We start from the raw sequence: 21,118 nt of genomic DNA, 5'->3' as shown, positions 1-21,118 counted from the left end.
TAAGTTGCCATATTTCTTCAGGCTGCATGTTCTGAATTTTGTTCAGAAAGTGTAGCCTGTGTTGAAGTCAACCAAGACCAGATAGGAAGCAGGTTGAGGGACCCAGAAATAGGGTGATGGATCAAGAACTGAAATAAAGTCATCAGGTGACTTTGGGTGCCTGGAACTTACCTTAGAGAAGGTCATTACTGCTAGTGTGTCTTTAAATTTGTGAGTTTAAATTTGAAAGGAACTGCTGGTTCTCGCCTACCTATCAGAGCCCTCCATGGAATGCCCCCCCACCCCCACCCCAGCCCATTGGTCCTCGGCCCCTCCCCCGCTGCAGAAGGTCTGGAGCCTACATTCTACAGTTCAAATCCAAACCTTCCCTCCACTGGATGCTGAGCAGCTGTTGGAGCAGCTCACTCTCTGGATTCTCCACTTGACTTTTCTCATTGTGGAGGCTCCTAGGCAGCAGTGGTCAGTGAATGAGCCTGCAGGGATGGCTTCAGTAGGAGGTAAGCCTATAGATTGGAGGGGGGATGTTTTAAACACGGAGCTGTCCCTCAAAACTTGGGGTTAAACTGTGACCCTGGGGAAACACGGTTTGACTGAAGTAGGGGAGGGAGCCAGCACTGGACCTCCAAGGACCTGTCACCCAGGGAGGCTGGGAGCCCATGGGAACCTGTGAGGGCACTGGCAGGAGGGCTCCTAGAGGTGGGTCAGGGTGGCTCAGGGAAATGCCTGGGTGTGGAGAAAGGACGGCAGCAGGCATGTGGGCTCTTCCCAGAGGGGAGACAAGCCACTGCCATGTGTGTGGGGGGAGTAGTGGGCGATGTCCTGGGGGTGGCACAGGGAGGGTCACGGGAAAGCCTAGTCCTGTGTGCTGTTCTTGGGGCACCTGGAGCTCGCCCCGCAGTATCTTTCTAAGGGACTTGACCTGAGTTCACTAGAGCTAGTGGGGGCTGTGGGAGGGTCTTAGCCAGAAAGCTGTGCAGTGGGGCTGTCTGTGGCCAAGTCCACAATGAAATGTCCTCTCGAGGGCTAGGCTGGAAGGTCCTCCAACTGCTGCAGCCCGGAACTTCTCCCCTGCTTCCGGCCCAGAGCTCGCTCCTCCTCAGCCCAGGGAGCTGCTTGTTGGCTTGGATTCCATAGGGGCAGGGGGGCCGGGTAACTTCAACCAAGATAGGGCCTGCCTCCCTGAGCTGTCCCAAATCGTCCCCCTGTGGCCACCCAAGTCTTCATATCAACTTCCTCTTGTCGAGCATCTCATGGTGCACCCTCTGCCCTGCCCTTTACCTTTGAGATGAGGGGATTGCTCATAGTCCACGTTCCTGCTTCAGGGACAGAAAACAGATGTGGAGCCTGGGTGGTGTTTAGACAACTGTGTCCCACAGTCACCGGCTCACACCTGCTTCCACTGGGCCTTCACTTTCCACTGTTGGGAGCTAGAAGGGGAAGGACCACAGACATTCTGCAGTCCCATAACCCATCTAACAGGACAGCAGCTATGGAAGTTTCTGGAAACCCCTACCAACAGCCCCACTTTGCCTCATTCCGTAGTTCTTCACTAACCATCTGCAGCCATTGCTGGCTGTGAAATGAAAAGCTCCTGAGGGGCCATTAGTCTGAGCGCTGGGGCCGAGTGGCAGGACCTGGCCCGTGTTGAGTGTTCACTGTTGGTTCTGACACACATGTGCATGCTGGTCAGTGCGTTCAAGGGTCAGATCAGGGTCCCTGTGCCTTCTTGTGGGGAGACATTACTCAACTGTTTTTGTGTTGTTGTGCAAGCCCAGGACAGAAAGGGGGTGATTTATTGAGAAAAGGGAAGACTGAGGAACAGATGGGGCCCTAATATTTTACACACGGCCTGTTCTCAGAGCCGCTTTGGGTGCCTAGAGCTTACCTTGGAGAAGGTCACCGGAGTGGGTCCTGCCTGGGGTCGTTGCCCCCAGAGCAGACTGCTGCCCAGGGCCAGGCCTGAGGCTGGCAGGGTCGGTGCCAGGGAATCCTTAGGGCGGCTCTCAGGGTCAGCGCTGCCTGGGGCAGTTTCTTCTCGCAGACCGTGGTCAGGGAGCCTTGGAGATGGGGAGCAAGCTCTCCAGTGGAATAAATCCCAACTGGAGGTCACAGCGTGACAATGACCTGAGCACATGTGCCACCTCCGCAGTTTGCCCATCTCAATGGCCCTCCCCTGGGAGACTCACTGCTCTGATTCCCCAGTGGCTACGGGGGGCCGAGAGCGCCTCAGTGCTGTTTGCTGGTTCTCCTCCTCCCTTCACCCTTTCCTTTGTCTCAACAGCATCTGCAGTGCTGGGAGCAGATGTGACCCTGAAGCCTGGTGCCTCCATGACTCCTTTCACGGCACAGCCCTTTCCCCCGCCCACTACTGGCCCCGCCCACCGGCCACCTTGGGAGCAGCACCTGCCGCCGCTGAGGACCCCGTCATTCCCTCCTGGCCGCTCCCTGGTGCTGCCCGCTTTGCCCAGGACACCTCTGGTGGCAGGAGATGCGGGTCAAGGCCCCATTGGGCCTGGGGCTTGTAACATCATGGACCAGGTCAGGTCAGAAGGGGGACGACTACAGCCCTCCCAGACTGAGACCATTGTCCTGACTCAGGCCCCCCTCAATGGGAGTGCTCCAGGGGCCATCTGTGGGGGTGCTGTGTGTCCTGCACCCCTCTTCTTGGAAGCCACTGCGGTGGAGGCGATAATGCCCGCCTCGGCTTTTGGGGGCACCCAGGCCGGCGATGGAGGCTGGTGCCCCGGCCTTCCTCCTCAAGCTCCACCACCAGCTGCCCAGCTGGCCCCCATCGTCCCCCGAGTGGACCCTGGATCACGGCCACACGGGGCTTCCAGGGAGGGTGGCCTGGCCGCCTCCCAGTCCAAGGCCTCGCTGGATGACGCCTGTAACCCCAAGAGTGTGTATGAGGACTTCCGTCGTTGGCAGTGCTTCAAGGCCCTGGCCCGGGGGCACCTTCCCCAGAGTCCTGATGCGGGAGCTCTTTGCTGCTTCCTCATGTGAGTGCACTGGGCAGGGCAGGGGGTGCACCTGGAGCTTTCAGTCCTGCTGGGTGGGGGTGGGAACCTGGCGCCACTGAGCTGGGGTGGGCAGGCGGGTGGAGGCCAGGCTGCAGCCATGACTGACCCTGAGGCATTACAGGCCAGCGCTCCGGTCCCTGTCCCGCCTGAGGCCCACCATGACGCTGGAGGAGGGAATAGGGCAGGCCATGCAGGAATGGCAGTGCAAGAGCAACTTTGACCGGAGGGTCTATTCTGAGATGGCAGAAAAGTGAGTCAGGGTCCTTGGTCCCCACAGCTGGGGGTGGGGTGGGGGCGGGGCTGACTGCGGGGCAGGGTCCAGCTGTGAGGTCCCATCAGAGAGGAGGGTGGTGGGAGGGTGTCACTCAGCACAGGGTCCCCACAGCCCAGAGGCACTTCTCTCCTGGGGAAGCCTCTCCCTCAGCTTCAGAGTGTGGGTGCTTCTGTCCCACCTCCCGGGAGCTCCCCCCTCCTCTGACCCTGACCCGTCCTGGGCTGGACATGAAGGCTCAGGAGAGGCTGGGGAGAAGGTGCCCAGCCCCGTGGGCAGACTCCAGCCAGAGGGGCTGTGCAGGAATGTGCTCAGCCAGCCTCCTGCCTCCCCAGTGTCCGGGCCCTGACAGCCCCAAGGCCCTGGCTCTCCCATCCCTCCACCCGCTGCTGCCTTTCTGGGCTCCCAGCGGCCTCCTTCTCAGCACAGCTGTGCCCCCCTCACCCCCAGGTTCATGGAGTTTGAGGCGGAGGAGCAGATGCAGTTTGAAAAGTTCCAGTGGAAGAAGGGGGCGCACACCCAGCCCCCTCCTGCCCCACCGAGACCTGATCCTCGGGGGCCCCCAGCCCCAGCGAAGGGTAGGCAGCCAGGTAGGCCAGCACGTTCCCACGGGAGACCATGACCAATGGCAACAGGGCCTAGGGCAGGCCAGTGTCCCACCCACATGGGCCCTTCTCCTTCAGGGGGGCTTTGGTCTTTCAAGGGAAACAGCCCTGAGAGTCGGGCCTCTGACCCTTTGTCCCCATGGGGTCTGGACCCGGTCCACTTTCTCATCCCCTCTCCCCGCTCCCTGTCAAAGGCCCCACATGAAGTCTGCTGAGAAGCGGCTGGCTGCGGGGCCCCTTGGAGATTCGGTGGCTCCACACGTCCTCACACATGACTCTCTTGGGTGCTCTCCTCTGGCCTCCCCTCACATAGTCACAGGCTTCAGGTGGCCCTGACCCAGCCGCACCCATATTAATGCCCCAACACTGCCCTCAGCATCGCATGCCCTGGAGGTGGGAGCTTTATCCCCTCACGCTCCCCCCTCTTCCCTCTCTGCCCAGCTCGCACTCCCAGGAAGGCTGTACCCAGCACCCAGTGCGCCTACACAGCCCAGCCGCCCCGGGAGACTGAGTCCCGCAATGGGGTCCCCCCTGAGGCCGAGCAAGAGGACATGGACATCATGGATGGGCTGCCCGTGGGGGCGCCAGGTGGAGGATGGGAAGATGAAATAAAGGAGTGTCTGCAGGACGAGGGTCTCCTGAGCTACCTGGACCAGCTGTGCTCCCAGGAAGACTTTGTCACCCAGGTGGGCTGGCTGGCAGCTCCGGGTCTATAAGGTCCCAGAGGGAGGTGCTGCAGCACCCAGACCCGGGGTCTCCCAGGCTGATGGGATTGGGCTCTGCTCTTTGTTCCTGAGCTGGGCTCTTGAGAGTATGCGTGTCTGTGTGCATGTGTGCGCTTTGTGTGGGTGTGGTGTGTGCTGTGTTCCTGTGTGTGTATGTGCATGTATGTGTTTCTGTGTTTGTGTATGTGTGTGTGTGTGCTGTGTTCATGTGGGTGTGCCCGAGTGTGTATGTCCATCCATGTATGTGTTTCTGTGTATGTTTGTGTGTGTGTGTGTGTGTGTGTGTGCACCTGATGACCATGATGGAGTAAAACACCCGCCTGAGCAGGAGGACGGGTGGGTCTGGGCTTTCCCACTTGTGCTCCAGGCCCCGCTGACTCCCAGTTTGCTCCCTGCCGAGGGGCTCACAGCCGCTTCCTTCTGTCCCAGGTGGAGGCGGTCATTCACCCCCAATTCATGGAACAAATAATTTCCCCAGACGCACAGCAGGATCCCTTGGCGCTAGCTGAGGAGTTGGAGCAGGAAGAAGGGTTCACTGCTGCCCAGGTGAGCCAGGGGAGGGTGGGACCTTAGGGAGACAGAAGGGGGACCCCAAGTGAGCCATAGGACCCAGGGACCCCAGGGGAGTTAGAGGAGGGACAGGCCCTAGTGAGTCAGGGAGGGAGAGAGGGTGGTAGTTCAGGGGTGGGGGCCCTCAGGGAGCCAGGGGAGGGTGCACCCCGGTAAACCAGGGCAGGGAGCAACCCAGAACCAGGACACACATGCCTGTGTCCACGCCACCCCTGCCTGCAGGCACCACGTGTCGAGGGGCCAGCCCTGGGTGGGAGCAGGGCAGGACGACAAGAAGGAGAGGGCTACAGAGAGGAGGGGGTGGGAGCCCAGAAGGGGAGGCGACACAAGGCTGGGAATATGGCACAGGGGACAGAGGAGAGACACATGACTGTGGTGGATTCCAGTCACGGTGTCACCTCCCCCTCCCCCCCCAGTGCCATTGTCCCATCACCCATGCTCCTCCTACACACACACACACACACACACACACACACACACACACAAACACTCACGTGTGCAGCGCCAGTCACTGTTTCTTCTTCTTCCCAGCTGGTAGAGAAGCGAGTCCTGGCCTCCAAGGAGGGGGGCGTGCAGGCACCCCCAAGTCATCCCCTGTGGGACTCAAGTCCTTCCGAGTCTGTGACCCACCAAGATGCCCAAAGGCGTGACCGTGGCCCCCAGCTGGGGGTCAGTGACAAAGCCTGCCCACCAGAGACCGACTTCAAGGACCAGCAAAGGCGCGGCCCCGCAGGCGCCCACCGGCCCAGGCCCCAGGCCTTTGCTGTCTCTGCGGGGCGTCAGGAGCACCCACCACTCCGGGCGCGATGCCCGCCCTCGGCTCCCCAGGGCCCCGGGCCTGCTGACTGTGCACTGGGCCCCGGGGAGGCCCGCGTCCCCCGAGAGGCCCCTCCTGTCGGGGAGACTCGCGGGCCAGCGGACAGGCCCCGTGAGGAGGAGGAGGACCTCCGCAGCCTGGCCTTCCTCTGGGCCTCTCCCGGCCGCCTGCTGCCCTGCGCGCTCTCTCTGAGTCCTGTCCCCGCCTCGGGCCTGGCCTGCCCTGGAGGTCGGGGGCCCCGGGGCGCGGCCCAGTCCCAGTCCCTTCAGAGAAGAGGCCTCAGCCGAGCTGCACCTGCCGCGTCCAAGTCTCAGAAGACCCCCCGCCCAGGGGCCGACCTCGGGGTCTGTGGGCGGCCAGCGCTGGCTCTGGGGCTGGTGCCCTCCTCACAGCCTCGCAAGAGGAAGTGTGACCCGTCTGACCCAGGGAGCGGGAGGAAGCGGCACTGCAGACAGGATGGAGCAGAGGGGTGTGCCCCCCACTGCCAGCGCCCCGAGGGGCCCAGACTGCATGGGGCCTGGCTGTCCCCCAGAGGAGCCAAGGGCTCCTTCTCATCGCAGGGCTGATCCTGCTGCTCCACTGACATGGGAGGATGGGAGGCAGGGAGGGAGGGCGGGACCCTTAGGGTGGGGGTGGGCCTGGGTGGGGGTAGGAGGGAGTGTGGGACCCTTAGGGCGGGGGTGGGCCTGGGTGGGGGTAGGAGGGAGTGTGGGACCCTTAGGGTGGGGGTGGGCCTGGGTGGGGGTAGGAGGGAGGGCAGGACCCTTAGGGTGGGGGTGGGCCTGGGTGGGGGTAGGAGGGAGGGCGGGACCCTTAGGGCGGGGGTGGGCCTGGGTGGGGGTAGGAGGGAGGGCGGGACCCTTAGGGCGGGGGTGGGCCTGGGTGGGGGTAGGAGGGAGGGCAGGACCATTAGGGTGGGGGTGGGCCTGGGTGGGGGTAGGAGGGAGGGCAGGACCATTAGGGTGGGGGTGGGCCTGGGGTGGGAGTAAGAGGGAGGGCACGACCCTTAGGATGGGGGTGGGCCTGAGTGGGGGTAGGAGGGAGGGCAGGACCATTAGGGTGGGGGTGGCCTGGGGTGGGGGTAGGAGTAGCACCTGTGGGGCATTGTGGGTCTGTTATGAATAAAGATAATTTTGTTTCAAAATGCTCTGGAGGCCGCTGTGTCTGTACTCGGGTCTGCGCTGCTCCTTGGAGAGGGGACCTGAGAGGAAGGGAGGATGCGGGAGGTCCTGGGCGCTCTGCATCCACAGGGGACCCTCAGCCCCTCCTCCTGATGGACAGGGACCTCTTCCTGCTCCTGGGAGCACACAGCTCTCCAATCCCCAGGGACCCCTCCCACCACTTCTGCTCCCAAGGCCAGACTGTGTCCTGACCCGAGAGGGAAAGGCTGGGCCTCAGGGGCACCTGTCCCCCATGGGCCTCCTGCAGGAGGAGCATCCTCTGTCTCAGTGGGTGATTGAAAGTGGAGGGGGTGGGGCGAGGCTGGAACAAGGGGGTGACAGGAGAGTCATGGCGACAAGCCTGTTAAAGGTGGGTCACGGGGAATGGCAGAGGGTGGGGGGACGCCAAGTCCCTTGGGGGGTTTCTGTGTGGGACGATCGTGTCCAGCTGGGGGAGGAGGACCCCTCTGCTGTGGCTGGGGGAGGGGCTCAGGGACAACGGGGATTCCAGGACGCCCACGACTGCTGTCCCTTCCCTCCCAACCAGGGCTGGACTCTTGTGTGATGGATGCTGACGCAGATTTACATCCGCGTGGGAAACAGGTGCTACTCACACCCTGTGGGGCCCTTTCACAAGCCCGACCAGCAGGGGCGGCAGGGGCCCAGGTGCGTGTGGCCCCAGGGCTGGTGGCAGCTGAGATCCCGGCTGAGGGAGGGGCCCCGTCACCGGCTGTGGGCACTGCTACCGACCCCACAGACAAAGCGGGGACCCGACCCCGGATGTAAGCGCGAAATGAGCCAGCAGTGAGGGACGGAGCTGAGCCAGGAGGAGACCCCTGTCTGCAGAACTGCCTGTCCCAGCTCTGCTCCCACGTGGCCACGCCCTGGCCCTCACCCCTGCCTCCTGGCCACTGCCTCTTCCCCAGGTTCAAGTCTGATTCCTGCCCTGGCTCAGGTTGGGTGGGACGGCTGAGGCTCCCGAGCTCGGCCCCAGCCCACCCAGCATGCAGAGCTGTGGCCCGGGCGGCGGTCCAGCAGCGGCGATGGGACCAGCAGCGGCGATGGGACGGGGCGGCAGCCGCGCAGTGAAAGGAGGCCTGGCCCTCTGCTGCCCCACAAAGAGCTCGGGGGAGAATGGACTCACGTCAGGGCCCTCACCCCTCCCACCAAACCGCAGGTCAGCCCTCAGGTCCTCCTCTGCTGCCTTCCCTTGTCCCGTGTGGCGGGCAGCACCCACTCTCCCAGCCTCCTGGGCACTTTGTGAAGGAGACTTCTCCCCTGGGCCCGTCTTCCCCGGCCGCTGCCCCTCCCTGCCCCGCTGGATCTCAAACGGAGAAACGGGCTCGGAGGTTGTGCCAGACTCTGTGTGTGTCGTGGGGCTGGTCCAGAAGCTGCCTCCCCTCCCGGGTGAGCGTCCCCCCCATGAGCCCCGATGTGTCCCTGCCTGGGTGGCAGGCCCTGGATGCAAATGTGTGGGTGACGGACAGAGCCTGGACCCTCGGTCACTGGTGCGAATTAGTCCTGGGACTTCTCTGCTTTCAGGGTCTCCGTGGTGAACCAGGGTAACTGCTCCCCGTCCCCGGCCCCCCACCTCTAGGGTTGTCAGGAGCACTGAGTTGTGTTTGAAGGGAACACACTTGCTCCACCCCTGTGTGCCTTGTCACCATCATCAGGTTCACACCTGGCCCCGGGTGTCTCTGCGCCTGTCCTCACTCGCCTGCTGTTTCTGCCTTTGAGTCATTGTTTGGGTGAACAGTTCCCAGGGGGAGGGCAGAGCCTGGCTGCCCCCACCTCAGAGCCCTGGGAACCCCGAAATCTCCCTGGCACCTGCACAGTGGGGCCGACTGGAGGCCTATTGCTGCTTCAACTGTGGGCGAGGCCAAGTCCACGGGGTACGTGGAATCCTGGAGAGATTTGCACATTAGCGTTTGGAAAATACTATGGTAGGTGCAATGTAAAGAAAAGGGAAGAAGTGTTTCATATTTCCCTGCAGCCAACCTTCCGTATTACAGGAAAATAAACTTGACACGACACCCTGAGGGCAGCGCATAAGGTAGGAAGCAGGATAGCGCTCCTAGTTGTGCTGCGCCAGCCCAGCAAAGGGTGAACCTGAGGAGGGGCTGTGAAGCATTGACAAAAAGACAGACCAGAGAATACAGCTGGGGCTCAGTGGATCTCCCGTGCCTGGATGAGGACACAGAAGACCCAGCCTGCAAGCGGATGCTTTATTTTACAGTCTGATTAAAACAAGGGTAGATTAACATGTATATAAATGTTCTTGTTTTGGCAACACTTGCTGCACCTCCCTCAGCCCATTAGCTACTTAGGAAGGAATTAGGGAGGGCTACAAGGTCAGGCTTAATTATAATAGGATAGCTCTGCCCTCCAGGTTGGGACTTGTTTGTGACCCTGCCACAGGTCAGCACGAGGCTTGACCCTAGAGCTGCTCCCTACACCAGTGACTGAAGTAGAATCTGTGCAAACAGCAATGCCCTCCCGTCACTCCTCCAGGGAAATCACAGTGCTCATACGGAGAAGGTGCTCCCTGTGTGCTCAGCGCTCTCTGCTGCTCCACTTCCTTATAGCTCTGGTGGGGCTGGGAGTGGGGAGGGAACGGGGAGTAATGTTGTAATATTACCTCCTCCCTTAGGGAGCCTGGGAGTGAGTTCCTTTCCCCTGATTTTCTGTGAGGAGAGTGGGGCTGGGAGGTCTGGGGACTGCGTGCAGGTCCCACAGCAGGAACTGGGACAGCCTGGGAGGCACCAGGCAGGTTTGGCTGCAGAGACTTCCTCCTTCTCCAGGAGGACTCAATCCCCTCGAGGAAGCCCTGGCCTCCTGGGGAAATCCCGGAGACATGGGACGACCTGTCACCGCCCTCGTGGCTCGGAGCGGCATCTCACTGCGGATGGAGATTGCGTTTCCCTGATGTTGAGCACCTTTTCTGTGCTCCTGGCCACGTGTACATCTCAATGGAGCAGTGTGTCCTCATCGTTTGCCAAGTTTAGTTGGTTTGGCTTTTATTATTGAGCTGTAAGAGTTCTTTATATATTCTAGGTAAAAGTGTCTTTCCAGAGATAAGGTTTCCACTAAATTCTCCCATTTTGTGGGCTGTCCTTTACTTTCTTGATAGTGTCTTTTGAAGAAAAAAAGTCTTTACTTTTGATGAAGCCAAATTTATTTATTTTTTGTTCTTTTGTTGCCTTTGTTGTCATATCTAAAAATCTATTGACAATCATGTATTGTGGAAACGTATTCCTATGATTCTTCCTTCTTTACTCCATCTTTACCATTTTTAAGTGTACAGTTCAGCGGTGTTAATTATATTTACACTGCTGTGCAACAGATCTCTAGAAAATTGTCATCTTTCAACATTGGATCTCTGTACACATCGGACCCTAATTCTCCCTAATTAGGGAATATAGTCAATAATATTGTAGTATTACCTCCTCCCTTAGATCTGCACAACCACTTTTCTACCCCCTGTTTCTGTGACTTTGACTACTTTAGATACTTTGCGTGAGTGGAATCACACACAGTATTTGTTTTTTTGTGACTTGCTTACTTCACTTAATGTCCCAAAGGTTCATTCACCTTGTAACATGTGATGCGGTTTCTTTGTTTTCAAGGCTCATGGTATTTACAGACCACATTTTCTTTATCTGTTCATCTGTTAATGGACTTGGGTTTCTCTTGGCTATTGTGGAAGAAAAAAAAGGAGCAATGAATGTGAGTGTGCATATATTTCTTTGAGATCCTTCTTTGAATTGTTTTGAAGAAAGGGTTGTGGAATCACATGCTAATTATATTTTTAATTTTGAGAAAATTCCAAAACAAAAGAGCTTATGGTTTTATTATAGCTATGTGTAACCAAAATTATATATAATGATAATTTGGGGGGTTATATATAGTATCATATTGTATATATCATTTTGCCTTGGTCTTCTTTCAACATTCTGAGTTCAGGGTAATAAAAATTATATATTGGATCTCATTTAATTTTGGCATTATATATAATTTCGCATTGTGTGCATATATTAAAAATAACATAATATTTGTTGTTGGACTTTTTAAAATTATAATGTTACAGGATAATCAATTGTAGATGCTAATTTTTCCCATTCAAGGGTTTTGAAAAGTACTTTCACCTAATATACTTTATGTAGTTGGTATTGAAAATTATGCCATCATTTTATAACGCTTTCTTTGTAGGTGTTCATCTTCCTTGCTGATATTAAAATTGTCTTTTGTCTTTTGAGTTCAACCATTTCAAGAGGTGCAACTAGATTCAGGTTAAAAAATGTCTATCCTGCCAAAGCCTGTTTTGCTCAGTGGATAGAGCATTGGCCTGAGGACTGAAAGGTCCCAGGTTCGATTCCAGTAAAGGGCATGTACCTTGGTTGCAGGCACATCCCCAGTGGGGGGTGTGCAGGAGGCAGCTGATCAATGTTTCTCTCTCATCGATGTTTCTAACTCTCTATCTCTCTCTCTTCCTCTCTGTAAAAAATCAATAAAGTATATAAAAAAAGTCTATCCTTCTTGTGATTGCTTTTGATTCATTAATTGACAATATACATTCTTCATCAACTCAAGAACATAGTATTATCTTTTCAATGTCGCATTTCCTCATCTTATCTTGTTTCTACTCCTACAACTGCAAAGATATGTACATCTTACGTATTTTTATGTGTTCATCTGCTCAGGCTGCTATAAAAAATACCATAGACTAGGTGGTTTAGACAACATTATTTATTTTGTTCTTTTTTAAAAATTCAATTTTTAAATATGCAATTACAGTTGACATTCAATATTATATTACTTTTATAGCATAGAGGTTAGACATCTATATAACTTATAAAGTGATTTCCCTGGGAAGTCTTGCATTCACCTGACACCATATTTAGTTATTACAATACTAGAGGCCCAATGCATGAAATTTGTGCAAGAGTTGGCTTTCCTTCCCTCAGCTGCCAGCACCGGCTTCCCTCTAGCACCCTGGATTCAGGCTTCCCTCGCAGCCCCGGCTTTGTCCAGAAGTACGTCTATTCTAATTAGCATATTATATTTTTATTATTATAGATTATTGACTACTAGAGGCCCAGTGCATGAAATTTGTGCACAAGGCGGGGGGTTCCCTCAGCCCAGCCTGCACCCTCTCCAATCTGGGACATCCCTCTCACAATCCTGTACTTCTGGTTCCTAATCGCTCACCTACCTGCCTGCCTGGTTGCCCCTAACTGCACCCCCCACCCACCAGCCTGATCGCCTCTCACTGCCTCTGAGTGCTGGCCTGATTACCCCTAACTACCCCCTCTGATGGCCTGGTAGCCCCTAACTGCCCCCTGCTGCCAGCCAGGTTGCCCTCAACTTCCCCTTCCCTGCTGGCCTGGTCACCCCCAACTGCACCCCCCACACTGGCCTGGTCACCCCAATTTCCCCCCCAGCCATACTTGACATCTCCAACTGCCCCCCTTAACCAGCCTGGTTGCCCCCAACTACACCCCCTGCCCTGCCAGCCTGGTCGCCCATGCAGCCTGCTGTTCAGTCGTTTGGTCGTCCCTCACTAACCACCCCCACTGGCCTGGTCACCCCATGCAGCCTGCTTGTTCAGTCATTTGGTCATCCCTCACTAATCCCGCCTGGTCGTAGGCAGCCATCTTGTGAAGGCATGACTATCAATTTGTATATTACCTCTTTATTATATAGGCTATTCCCTGAGCTGCACTCTATATCACCATGACTGATTTTTAAATGTCAATTTGTACTTCTTAATCCATTCACCTTTTTCATCTACCTCCAAAATCCCCCTCCCATCTGGCAACTACTTGTTCTCTGTATCCATGAATTTATTTGTTTTGTTTGTTTATTCTGTTTCTTAGATTCCACATATAATTTAAATCATATGGCATTTGTCTTTCTCTGTCTGAATTATTTCACTTAGCATAATATGCTATAGGTCCATTTGCTGCAAATAGTAAGATTTCACTATTTTATGGCCAAGCAATATTCCATTGTATATATGTACCACTTCTTTATCCATTTTTTTGATTGGAGCATTTAATCCATTTACATTTAAAGTAATTAATGATAGATATATAGTGATTGCCATTTTATTAGTTGTTTTCTGGTTGTTCTTGTAGTTCTCTTGTTCCTTTGTTATCCTCTTTCTCTCTTCTGTTGAATGTTATTGACTTTCTGTAGTGTTGTGATTCAATTCCTTTTTATTTCTTATATTTCTCTTGTATATTTCCGGTTTGTGGTTATCATGTGCTTCAAAGATATCAAGTTATGTTTATAGCAGCCTATGGTCACTTAAATTTGAACACATTCAACCTCTCCATGTTTATGTGGTGTGTGTGTGAGTGTGTATCCCTTAATTTACTGCTGTATTTACATATGATCTTCCTACTCTTACATTTTAACCTTTGTACAAACTTTAATGTTGGTTGATCCACTGCTTTTATTATGTGTTTTCCTTTGTCAATGAGGATATTTTCTTTGCAATATTTTCTTATTCATATTTTTTATTTTCCTTCTTTTTCTTAAAGAAGTCCCTTTAACATTTCTTATAACTCCTTCAGTATTTTCTTGGCTGGCATACCCTTTAACTCTCATTTGATTATCAATGGTAGTCTTACTGAGTATAATAACCTTTGTTGAAGGTTCTTACTTTTCATCACTTTGAACATTTGGTGCCAATGCCTTCTGACCTGCAAAGTTTCTGTTGGGAAATCAGCTAACAGTCTTATGGGGGGTTAGCTCCCTTTTACATAACAAACTGTTTTTCTCTTGCTGCTTTTCATGTTCTCTCTTTGTCTTTAACTTTCGCCATTTATTTATGAGGTTTCTTGGTGTGGGCCTTGTTGGGTTCATCTTTTTAAACATATATATTTTTTTATTGATTTCAGAGAGGAAGGGAGAGGAAGAGAGAGATAGAAATGTGTATGTTCCCCCACATCCCGTGTGGTTCAGGGTTCAGGATCTGGAGGAGGGTCCGCATGCAAATGAAAGCGACAAGACAAGAAATAATTTGGAAATATTGGGGGCCAGGTGAGCAAACCCTACTCAAGGGGAAGGACTTCCACTGGTGCCCAGGCCTCGCCAGCCTTTTATTCAACTTTGGTTACACATAAAGCCCTTAGGCAGGCAATTGCGGTAGCAGACAGACTATGTTAAAGGTCAGTAAATATTAGAAGGATTTACTCCGAGACTATTTGATCAGGAAATAGTTTGAGCCCCCATTGTCTGGACTAGACAATCGGTGCATAACTCTGGCCCTTACCATGGGTTCAAGGTTCACCAGTATTCCGAAATCCTTGTTTGCACTTCTCTGATAGTGAAGACAATGGGTGGCTTCCTGCATAGAAACATCAATGATGAGAGAGAATCATTGATTGGCTGCATCCTGCATGCCCACTGCTGGTGATTGAGCCTGCAACCTGGGCATGTGTCCTTGACCAGAATCAAACCCAGGACCCTTCAGTCCACAGGCCAATGCTCTATCCACTGAGCCAAACCAGCAAGGGCAGGTTCATCTTGTTTAGGATTCTCTGTGCTTCCTGGACTTGTATGTCTATTTCCTTCACCAGGTTAGGGAAGTTTTCCATCACTATTACTGCAAGTACATTTCAATCACTTGCTCTGTCTCTTCTCCCACTCTTACCCTTGAACAACACTTGATGTCCCAGATGCCTGTGAAACTACCCATTTTTTCTTATTTTTTGGATTCTTTTTTCTTCTTGCTGTTCTGATTGGGTGTTTTTTTACTACCTTGACTTATAAATTGTTGATTTGATCCTTCATTTCATCTAATCTTCTCTTGATTGCTTCCAGTATTCTTCATTTCAGTATATGTGCCCTTCATTTCTGGCTGGTTCTTCATTATATTTTCTATCTTCTTTTTGTATATTTCCTATTTCTTTGTTAAAGTTCTCACTGAGATCATCTGTTCTTCCCCTAAGTTCATTCAGCATCCTTATAACCAGTGTTTTTAACTCTGTATCCCATAAGTTGCTTGCCTCCATTTGATTGAGTTCTTTTCTGGGAATTTGTCCTGTTCTTACATTTGGGACATATTTCTTTGTCTCCTCATTTTGGTTGCCTCCCTGTGTTTGTTTCTATGTATTGGGTAGATCTGCTATGTTTCCCAGTCTTGGCAGAGTGACCTTATGTAGTAGGTGTCCTGTGAGGTCCAGTGGCACAGTCTCCCTGATTTCCCCAGCAAGCGCCCCAACAATGTACCATTGTGGATTCTGTGTGCTCTCCTGCTCTAGTTGCACCCTGATTGCCGTTGGCACTTCAGTTGGTGAGATTGACCCCCAGGTTTACTGGGTGTAAAGACTGGTCATCACTACAGCACCAGCTGTTGTGAAGAACCCGCCCTTCTGAGTGGGATTTGTTTCAGCAGGGCTGGGGCCTGCCAGTTTCACCCTTTTGGTGTTTTCTTTCTGGCACTAGTTGGGTGGTGCTTTGGTGTGGTCTCAAGATATCCACCAGGTATGAAGAATTCTCATATAACATAACACAGAAATCATTTTTCTACTGGAAACCTTGTTATTGGGTTGAAACTTCAAAAAGGTTGTTAGGTGAACATGGGATAAGAGTAAAATTGGAAAGGGTTTTTGCATATATTACTCAAAAAAATTTCTAATAGTACACCCCATCCAAACTGCCATAGAGAAATGATGTCTACCTAGTCTGAATTTTCCATAACAGTGCTGATTTAAAACACTAAGTATTTAAATTTTGATTAGAAAATCTGAATACAGACCAGCTGGTGTGGCTCAGTGATTGAGCATTGACTTATGAACCAGGAGTTCACAGTTTGATGCCCAGTTAGGGCACTTGCTTGGGTTGCGGGCTCAATCCCTGGTGCTGGAGGCAGCTGATCAATGACTCTCTCTTATCACTAATGTTTCTCTCCCTCTCCCTTCCTCTCTGAAATCAATAAAAATATTTTTAAAATATGATTACAATAACTATAGAGTACATATTTCCAGTGAATAAAATACAATATTTACTTTTAAAAAAAATATATCTTTATTGAGAGGAAAGGAGATGGGAGATAGAAACATCAATGATGAGAATCATCAATTCCATGCCTCCTGAATGTTCCACACTGGGGACTGAGACCACAACCTGGGCATGTGCCCTGACCAGGAATTGAACTGTGATCTCCTGGTTCATAGGTCTACACTCAACCACTGAGCCATGCCAACTGGGCAATAAAATTCAGTATTTATATCCAGTTCTGAGATGTGAAAATAAAGTAACAAGAATCCAGGCTATAGGAAAGTATCACACATCATCTCTACCCTGGGTTTGGCTTTCCATCCAATCTCCCAATCTTTTCATGACCCAAAGAAACCCCCATCGCTTTCTCTCTAATGAAGATGTTTCCATAGTCTCCTTAACTACTTTCCCTCTCACACTTGGTGATGTTTCAATTGGCTTAGCTTGAGTCAACTGCCCATCCATCCGCTGGTAGCAGAGGGTGTTTAAATTAAGAATGCCACCAAGACTGCACACAAAGTAAAATAACTCCTCCAAAGCAAGGAAGGAATGGATACTTGTGGTCAAAGGATGCAAACTCCTTGGCAGGGCATAAATGACCCATCATGACTAGGCACTGCATAACTGCATCCTCTTCTACCTCCTCTCTCTTTATACTCTCCCGGCAGTTGAATGTGCCACCCTCTATGCCATTTACATACTTTTGTACTATCATTCCCTACACTTAGCTTGGTCCCCTCTAGTTCAAATTTCAAGACCTTGTTCAGTTATCATCTCTTTAAAAAGTCTTCTCTGACAACATTCTTCCTTCCTTGCTTCCCCCCCCCAGGTTGGATGCCCTTCTCACATGCTCCCATACCACCCAGAGTTTTCATATGTTCAAACTGTCTGTGAACTTTCTTTCTCCCCATACATCGTGGGCTCCCTAAAGGCAGGGCAATGTCTAACTTACCTCACTAATGCCTGATGCTTGATGGAGCAGCAAGTGTATTGGTATTTAGAGTTTCCAATTCTTCATTATTTAGTCTAGAAAGGTTATATCCGTCTAGGAACTTATCCATTTTTTCTAGGTTATTAAATTTGGTGGCATATATTCTTTCATAATATTCTAGTAGGATCCTTTGTGTATCTGTAATGTCTGTGGTGACTTCTCCTCTCTCATTTCTGATTTTGTTTATATGGGTCTTTTTCCTTTTTTCTTTAGTGAGTCTAGTCAGGGTTTTATGAATTTTATTAATATTTTCAAAGAACCAGCTCTTTGTTTTATTGTTTTTTTTGTATAGACTGTGTGTTCTCTATTTCATTCCATTCTGCTCCAATTTTTATTATTTCCTTTCTTCTGCTGACTTTGGGTTGTTTTTTTCTTTTATTTTCTTTTTCTAGTTCTTTAAGATGTCATGCTAGGTTGTTTACGTGGGATTTCTCTTGTTTCTTGAGATAGGTCTTTAATGATATAACCTTCCCTTTTATTACTGCTTTCACTGAATCCCAGAGGTTTTGATATGTTGTATTGTCATTCTCACTTGTCTCTATATATCTTTTATCCTCAACTTTAATTCAAATGATGAAAGAATAATCACTTATTTGAACCCCATTAAGATAGTCAACTTAGAAAAGATATTTTCCTCTATGAACTTTTCCCCAATCGATCCCATTTTATTCTGATTAATAAACTTAACCAGCATATGTTGCACCGTAAAAAAAGATCTGGAGAATGTTAGATGAAACCATGACCATATTCCATCATTTTATGATTCAGTGACTTAAGGGAGCAGAAAAATTGATAGTTACACACTTGTTAATTATGGGGAACAGAAGGCAGGATTACTTTTCATTGAGATAAATAGGCCCTGGTGTCAGCCCTGCTCCCCTTCGAGAGAGGCCTGAGGCTGTCATCCCGATGGATCATTTGAGAGACTGAACCAGATACACACTTGACAACTGTCATTAAAAGAGACTTTACCAAGGCAAGGGCAACTGGCTGCCTATTGGCAGTGAGAAATAGGAAGTCTCCGCAAGTGCACCCTTTGGAAAGTGCTGGATACATGTGAGGCCTGTTATTATTTTTTATTACAATACAAAGGATGATTGAATGAACACTGCCTTCCACTTGGATGTTAAGCAGTCCTTCCTCAGTACCTGCATTAGGCTATAGGTGTGTCAGCGTGGCTTCAGTGATATGTTTTGTAATATTTCAACATTGTTTTAAGCATGCGTCCTTTTCAGCTCTGTAATTATTGCACAATGCATGCTGCCTTAGAAAATATGCATTTCATAGAATTATTTGAAAATAAAATCCTAATAGGTCATCCTTTTAAGTACGTTAGCTGAACTTTAGGACTGTCATATCCTGGAACATGTGCAATAATATTTTTTGAGGGCATTGCTACATTTTAAGGAATAACATGCTTAACAAGTATAATTTTGCCAGATGATATAAGAACATTGACAGGAATATGACTTATTTGTGAAAAGTGCTCATGAGTGTTTGTTAAAATAAATAAAACTACCACCACAAATCTGGTGCGAGCTGTTAATGTGCAAGATGCTGTGCTAGTGAGCTAGCCTCCTGGGAGGCGAGTGTGAAGTCCAGAGGACTCGTTCCTGGATTCTTTCGTTCCTAGAGTCTATCTGTTGCACACTGTCATGATGTCCCAAAGTAAACAAGTCATGTCAAGTTCAGGTCTTGTCCCCAACAAAATAAAAATGTGACAGTGATAGCATTTGGCTGGACAGTTACTGAAAGTGGACGAAAGAGATTTTGTCTCATTGGAGACTATGTTTTAGTTGTTTTTTAAATTTGCGATTCTCCAACTAATGAAAACCCGTGGAACAATTAACGTTACAAATCTACACAGGGAATTTGTAATTTCGTGTTCAGAGGCAATGATACTACAAAAGAACAAAATTTACCAAGCATCCCCCCCCAAGCAGACACCCCACTTAGTGTAATACTAACAGTGTCTTGAGGACCTCAAGGGGGCACAGCTGAGACCTCTTTGGTGCTGCCAGGTGGCTAAGGGGTTCATGTGCCCTAGGAAGGACATGGTGATGCTCAGGATCCTGGCACATGGATGTGAGGTCCGTGCCAAGTCTCTGTGGGGCAGTGGGAGTCTGTGTCCTGTCTCTACAGGAAGTCTCTCTGTGAGGTCTTGCTGTGAAGTATCTCTGAGGCCACATGTGGCCCCTGTGTATTGTCTCTGGGTGAGGTTGGTGTTGGAGGGATCTTTGGGAAGTCTCTGTGACATTGGTGTGGGGTTTTAGTATGTGGTCTCTGTGGAAAGTGTCTGAGAGAGGTGTCTGTTGAGAGATATCTCTGTGAGGTCTCTGTGGCGAGTGTCTGCCAGTCATCTTGTGGGAGGTCTCTGTTGGGTGGTGTCTCTGAGGTCTCTGTGTGTTGCTTTTCGGGGGGGGTTGTCTGTGAGGTCTTTGTTGTCTCTGTTGGGCGGTGTCTCTGAAGTCTGTGTGTGTTGCTTTTGGGGACATGTCTGTGAGGTCTTTCTTGTCTCTGTTGGGCAGTGTCTCTGGAGAGAATCTCTGTAATATCTTTGAGAGAGGTCTCTGTGGAAAGAGTCTCTGTGAGGTCTCTGTCTCTGTTGGGCAGTGTCTCTGAGGCCTCTGTGTGTCTTTCTGTTGGGAGGTGTCTCTGCATGTCAGCTCTGTGAGAGAGGTCTCCGTGGAGAGGTCTCTCTGTGAGGTCTCTGTTGGGAGGTGTCTCTGTGTGAGGTCCCTGTGTGAGCCTCTCCACAGTTGGCCTTCCTGCACCTTATGGAAGGCTGAGCAGCAGCAGATGGGCAGAGGGACTTGCCCCTTCCTGTTTCTCATTTCACCAGCGTCCCAGTCTGTGGCACTTCTGACAGGATCGTGGGGTCCATGCCCAACTTCCTGCACTCCAAGAACTCACCTCTCTGTGCTCCTGGGAGCACCCAGCAGCAGCCAGGCTCAAGGTCCTGAGCTCCTGAGGGTGCAAGGCACTCTGCCCTGGGTGTCACCCTTCCCACAGGTCCTGGCTGAGCTGTCACTGCTGCCCCCATCCTCACAGTCACTCCAGAAACATTACTGTCTTTCTGCTTCAGGTGTGGCTGGGGGCGGGGAGGGGGCAGCTGCACTAGGCGCAGAGCACAAAGGGACCCCTCCTGGGCTGCAGCCCCCATCCTGGGCAGGTCACTTCCACTTTCCCGTGTGCCACGTCCTGTCCGATGGCCTCTGCTGCCCGGCTCTGGGGTGAGCGAGACTGGAGACCGGTAAGACTTACGTGATGGCAGCTGGTCTCTCAGCCTTTTGAGTCCCCATATCTCCCACAGAGCAGTGTTGGTTCATGTGTTTCTCTGAAGGTTCCCATACTGGGTGTGGCATCCCGAATTCCCTAGTCCTGGCTTTCCCACGTGTCGTAAGTCATCCTTTCAGGAGGTGAGGATGCGCAAGCTTATTAACTACTGTGAGGACATTAACCCTCCCTGTTTTACTTTTTTGAGTTTGGCCCTAGAGGTGGCTTCTTTAGGTCTGTGGTCAGGGGGCTGGGGTGCAGCCCTTCCCCCCAGCCCCGGGCTGGTAGATGGCGGTGGGACCTCGGGCTCCTTGGCCGCTGCACATTGGTGAACACTCTGTGCCACTTTGCCTTCTTCCTTGGATCCAACCTTTTCAGTTCTTTACCCACATTCCGCCTGAGGTTCATCGTGTCCCCGTCAGATACTAGTAGGCGCCACACAGTCACGCTCCATCCCACCCAGCCAGAACTGCTTCCTTAGGATTTACATAGAGGAAGGCAGGTGACCCATGACCATGGCCATTCATTCATTTGGGGCAGAGGTGAACTCAGCCCTCAGCAGACTCCCTGACGCTGCCACCTATCCACAGAGTGAAGAGTGCCTTCCTCGCTGGGCTCTAAGTGTGGGAAAGGCAGGGGTGGGGAGGGTGAGCTGTATTTTATCCAGGCTAAGC

The 21,118-nt window shown here is 51.5% G+C and overlaps 1 protein-coding gene across 1 annotated transcript; it reads left to right on the top strand.

Moving 5' to 3' along the window:
* Nucleotides 1-466: 466 nt before the first annotated feature.
* On the top strand, nucleotides 467-6,574 carry LOC132212676 (NUT family member 2G-like). Its single transcript, XM_059658699.1, has 7 exons — nucleotides 467-497; nucleotides 2,282-2,999; nucleotides 3,142-3,270; nucleotides 3,742-3,881; nucleotides 4,338-4,582; nucleotides 5,051-5,167; nucleotides 5,723-6,574. Exons 1-7 carry the CDS (start codon nucleotides 482-484, stop codon nucleotides 6,572-6,574), a joined length of 2,217 nt encoding a protein of 738 aa, XP_059514682.1. The 5' UTR covers nucleotides 467-481.
* Nucleotides 6,575-21,118: the final 14,544 nt, after the last annotated feature.

The sequence above is a fragment of the Myotis daubentonii genome, chromosome 11 (genome assembly GCF_963259705.1).
Source record: "Myotis daubentonii chromosome 11, mMyoDau2.1, whole genome shotgun sequence".
Lineage (NCBI taxonomy): Eukaryota > Metazoa > Chordata > Mammalia > Chiroptera > Vespertilionidae > Myotis > Myotis daubentonii.
The sequence above is the reverse complement of the archived record's forward strand: the minus strand, read 5'-3'. Positions and strand labels throughout refer to the sequence as shown.

Excerpts from the sequence above, each read along its gene's own strand:
- LOC132212676 (XM_059658699.1), top strand. Across the intron at positions 3,882-4,337 it reads AGCGAAGGGTAGGCAGCCAG|CTCGCACTCCCAGGAAGGCT; the intron begins GTAGGCCAGCAC and ends CTCTCTGCCCAG. Across the intron at positions 4,583-5,050 it reads AGGAAGACTTTGTCACCCAG|GTGGAGGCGGTCATTCACCC; the intron begins GTGGGCTGGCTG and ends CTTCTGTCCCAG.